Source organism: Cupressus sempervirens, chromosome 3 (assembly GCF_028749045.1).
Source record: "Cupressus sempervirens isolate cs-2001-9-10 chromosome 3, ASM2874904v1, whole genome shotgun sequence".
NCBI lineage: Eukaryota > Viridiplantae > Streptophyta > Pinopsida > Cupressales > Cupressaceae > Cupressus > Cupressus sempervirens.
Window position 1 is genome coordinate 306,917,202 of NC_143120.1, and position 5,023 is coordinate 306,922,224.

The window sequence follows — 5,023 nt, forward strand, 5'->3', positions numbered from 1 at the left end:
CAGCATAACCATTGAATTCCTTAGATACAATTGCTAGTAATAGATTCGAACACTATAAAACATGTAACTTTCAAATAAGTTTCTTGTGTTTTTTTACAGACAGCAATACCATCTCACTAAAATTTAACTCACTGATACATCTAACACTCAGATAAATTTCCTGAGTTATTTTACTGGGGTCAGCATGTCATTAATATAAACTTTGAACTGATTTGTACCTTCACGAAACTCAACCAAATTTTTTATGAAATTACTCATAACCGGGTCAAAATCAAAAGGCCTTATTCAATAAATTTAAGCTAATATGCCAAAATTACAAGGTCTCCCTCAACCAACTTACCATCCAATACAAAGCTTCCCTACACAAAATCCTGCCAATAGGGCATGAATTGCAATCCTACAAAAACGAAATGAATCAATGAGAATCCTACTTACTCATAGACAATGGAGTTCTATCAGGTGTTGCATTGCCAGAAACATAGGAAGTAGAGGTGGAGAATGACTCTACACAACTCTGGTCAATACTATGTTCCTCTGCCTCCCTAAGCTTGTGAATAAGCCCAGCAACCTCTGCCATGACTGGTCTGGTTGCAGGATTGTTAGAAACACAACTCACAGCAATTCTGAGGAGTTGCACCATCCTGTCTTCACTTGAGTGAGACCCATTTTGCACTATGCTCTTATCAAACACTTCAACAGTCCACTCTTCTCTCACAACAGAGTCCACCCACCTGGGCAAGTCCAGCCCTGAGCTATCCACTGGTTTTCCAGTGAGGAGCTCAAGAAGCATGATGCCAAAGCTGTACACATCTGATTTCTGGGTGAATCTTCTGGTCTGGTTGTACTCAGGTGCCTTGTAGCCACTCCATTGGCCTGGGGATATTCCTGCTGGTTCATCCAGGAGGAAGGAGAGACCATATTCTGAAATGCATGGCTCATATTTGTCATTGAGGAGGATGTTGGAGGATTTCAGGTTGGCATGAGGGCAGTTTGGGTTTTGCTCATGGAGGTAGGCAAGGCCATGGGCTACTCCACTGGCCACTGATAGTCTTGCTTGCCAGTCCAGCTTTTTGTCATCAAAGTGCCCTGGTAGGGGAAAAAAAAAATGTTAGTAAGTTTTTCATTTGTAAGAAATGAGCAGCAGTAAGATTAAAGATTTCAGTTTAAATAAGTATATTTTGAGCTTTGATTTGTTCATGTGGTTTATCTTGAATCAGATTAGTGGATGTGTTCTATTGGAAAAGTGAGTGTGTGGATTTAGATGAATCATCAAAACAACGTAAAGCTTATAATGTTCTAATTTGGGACTTGAACAAGGCAATCTAAGCTGTGACTTGTTTATGTGGCTCATCTTATATCAAATTTTTATGTGGTCCTATTTGTGAAATCATGTCAATCTCAAATGAGCCACTTAAGCAAGTCAAAGCTTAGACCATGTTGTTTAACTCCATTTGAGAATTTTAGTTAAAAAAGCACACTCTAAGCTTTGACTTGTGTGGACTATTCATTTTAAAATTTGACTAATAAATGGACATGTTGAAAAAGTGAGTGTGACTTAAGTGAAAGCTCAAACTGTTTTGTTTAAGGTCTGATCAAGTTGAGATGTTTGGACTTTGAAAGGACCGTTTAATGTTTGACTTTTGTAGATGACTCACTATAAGTCACACTAGTAGGCGGGCTTGTTGAACAAGCCACTCTAACTTCAAATGGGCCACTATTTAAAAATACGTTCTAAGTCTTTATTTGTTTAGGTAGTTCATATTAAATCAAGCTAGTAGGTGGACCTATAATTGTAGAAGCGAGTTTGATTTCTGATGAACCAACTAATCAAATCGAAGTTTAGAGTGTATTGCTTGTCTCATTAGATTGGTACATTTTGACTGTAATATACATTTAAGTTTTGACTTGTTTGAGTGGCCCATCTTAAATTACACTAATAGGTGGTTCATATCGAATCTAAGTGAGTGCGACTTCAAATGGGCCTTCTAAATAACTCAAGCTTATTGTGTGTTATTTCAAGTCCAATCAAGATGGGGAGTTTTTTCACACTCTAAGCTTGGACTTGTTTATGTGGTTCATCTTAAAACATACTAACATAAGAGCCTAATTATAAAAGCTAATGTGACTTCAGATTAGTCCTATTGGGAAAGCTCATGTGATTTCAAATGAACCATCTAAACTAGTCAAAACTTAGTGTGCTATTTAAGCCTAACCGAAATAAAGAATAGTTTAAAAACAAGTCTTACCATGCAATAGAGTAGAAATGCTTCCGTTACGCAGATGATCATAGACAAGCAACTTCTCCTCCTTAGAACAATAATATGCCACTAGCGGCAAAACATTGGGGTGCTTAAGCTGTCCGATCTCCGCCATGCGACGCTCGAAGTCCTTGCGGGGGACGTGCACATCCCTAATTCTCTTCACGACCCAACTGCTGCCATCATACAAGACAACCCTATAGAGGCTCCCGAGGCCACCCCGTCCAAGCAGCTCCGCGGAGGAGCGAAGAAGCTCCTCGAACTTCATGCCCTTTCGTTGCTCATCCAAAAATACAAGCGACGTGGAATTTGAGTCCACCATTGACACCGCATGTTCGGAGCTCACTGACGTCACATTCTCAGAACTCTTGTTTAATTTCGATGGCGAGAACGCCCTTGTTGGTGTCAATGACGGTGACGGGACTTTCGAGGTGGTGGCACTCCACCCGCTACGAACCTGCTCCACCTTGGCCTCAATCTTCTTGTAGTACTTTTTCCGGTGGAGAAATATAAAGATGAATACGAAGAGCAACGTTAGTGCCAAAGCAATGTAGCCCGCCCACATTGCAAAATGTTGGGCTACGCTCTTTTTCCGGCGAGGAGGCGTCGCTTCAGCGCTGCACTTCTGCATTCCGGCCCCACCACATAACTCCGGGTTGCCGGAGACGTCAAGATCTATGGCGCCGTTGAAAGGTGGTAACTGGCCTGACAGGTTGTTGTTTGCGAGGTACAGGCGTTGCAACCGCTTAAGGCCGGTAAGCTCAATGGGTATAGGGCCTGACAGTTTGTTGTTACTTAGGAATATTTTCTGTATGCCCGAGCAGTCTGATATGTCTGAGGAAAGTGGGCCTTCTATGTTGTTGTTCATCAGGCTCAGGACTCGCAGGGTTTTCACCTGTCAGAAAGAAGATAAAACTGTGTTAAAGATTCTGGGCAAATTTTTTTTTTTTGGTTTGAAACATGTAATAACTAGTAAAGTGCAAAGCGAGAAATTTCTATTCAAGTGAAGTTACTGTGAGTTTGATATAGAATTCAATTAAAAGGAATGGTGTTTAGGTGATTTTGAGGGAATGTCAGTTCTTCAGCTTGTGCTTTCAAATTGGATAACTAATTAGCTTTGTGGATTTGATATAGAATTCAATTTTAAGAAACAGTATTCAGATGATTTTGACATTAGTATATTGTCCCCAGTCTCTGCTTTTGATTAAAAAATGTTTCAGCCTAATTATTGAATATTCTGCGGGATTTATATAGAATACAATTATAAAGGATTCTTTTCAGACAATTTGGTAAAATGAATAGTCCTCAAGCTAAAGCTTTTAATTGAAAAATTTCAGCCCAAGGCTTATATCTCCACATTGAATAGCTCAATGAAATTGTGGGTATGATGAATTCAATTATAAGAGATCATGATCAGACAAATTTGTTTTAGGCCTTCAATTTGAGCCCTTCTGTAGTTTTCATATAGAATCCATATTCCCTAGTCTGTAGCTTTTAATTAAAGAAATTTCACCTTTTAATTTAAAGAAATTTCAATCTAAAACCCAAACTTTAGATTGGATAACTAAATGATTATGTAGGTTTCATATATGACTCAATCATAAGAGATCATATTTACACCAATTTTACAAAATGATGAGTCCTACATCTTGATTTTGAGTTGTACAAGTTTCAATCTTAAAACTAAAGAAATTAATGCTTTCTTAACAATAGCTCAATGATACAAAATCTTCGAAAAACAGGGGTGTAAACCATTGCAATTACTAGTATTAAATTCTTCAAATGATCTGAAAATTGCTGTATTCACAAACCAAATATCTACCTGACAGAGGGCACTTGAATTAAGGGTGCCATTGAGTTGGAAGCCTTGTAAGACAATATTTGAAACATGGCTTTTATCTTTGCATTTTATCCCACTCCATTCACAGGGGTCCGTATCTTTTGTCCAGTTGCTCAGAACTGATTTGTCCTTGTCAATCGCCCTGGAAAACTCCAACAGAGCTTCAATAACAATCTCATCATCTTCTGCAACACATAAATTTGCTACTGCTTGGAACAGGCAGAGAACAAATATTGCTCTTGTTATTGTTCTCATCATGTGGGTCTGTGAGATTTCCCTGTCTGCCATTGTTGCGCTCCTGACAACACCTTTGGGCTGAATTACTGATTTATATGCATCAATTCACGAGATACCCATTCTACCAATTTGCATTTAAAAAGTACGGATTTATGCCAATCATAGACTCTGTCAATTCATGAAATTCTTATTATACCATTATGAATTGGAAGAACCTGTTCTTCGTTGAAACAATTGATCATATTGCTGTCTATTGAAATATACTGATGTAGTTTCTGTAAATTTCGCTTCCCCCTTGTCACTGGGGAAGAAATCGCAAGCCAGGCGGCCTGCAGTGAGGTGAAATAATGATATTTACGAAGCTGGTAATATGTACCGGCTTGCTTGTTTTATGTGACGTCTGTCTCATTTTTTCTTATGATGTTGGGCTCCACGTGGAATCATGAGGTGAATGTGATATGTGTTGAGAATGGCCGGCTTCCTTGTGGATCTATTGAGGCCGCTTGAGTTCTTCTCCATTCTTTTTTTATTCTAACATAGTTTTGTGGCAAATAATATATAATTTATTTACATTGTAGTTGTATATTAAGATATAATCATTTTCTAGTCAATAAAAACTATTTAATTAATTCTACCTAGAAGAAATACAAATACATATAAAATAAATATTATAGTATTATTTCACATC

At 38.2% G+C, this 5,023-nt stretch overlaps 1 protein-coding gene across 1 annotated transcript; it reads right to left on the reverse strand.

The window, feature by feature from the left end:
* Positions 1–229: 229 nt before the first annotated feature.
* Positions 230–4,566, reverse strand: LOC149566197 (putative leucine-rich repeat receptor-like protein kinase At5g05160). Its single transcript, XM_089817358.1, has 3 exons — positions 4,081–4,566; positions 2,247–3,153; positions 230–1,086 (listed from the first exon to the last, which is right to left on the reverse strand). Exons 1-3 carry the CDS (start codon positions 4,384–4,386, stop codon positions 428–430), a joined length of 1,872 nt encoding a protein of 623 aa, XP_089673484.1. The 5' UTR covers positions 4,387–4,566; the 3' UTR covers positions 230–427.
* Between the last annotated feature and the right edge of the window lie 457 nt (positions 4,567–5,023).

Bases quoted from the DNA above. Each gene is read 5' to 3' on its own strand.
- LOC149566197 (XM_089817358.1), bottom strand. From the start codon at position 4,386: ATGGCAGACAGGGAAATCTCACAGACCCACATGATGAGAACAATAACA. The intron at 3,154-4,080 runs GTAGATATTTGG...TCTTTCTGACAG, and splicing joins ATTCAAGTGCCCTCTGTCAG to GTGAAAACCCTGCGAGTCCT. The intron at 1,087-2,246 runs GTAAGACTTGTT...TTCCCCTACCAG, and splicing joins CATTTCTACTCTATTGCATG to GGCACTTTGATGACAAAAAG.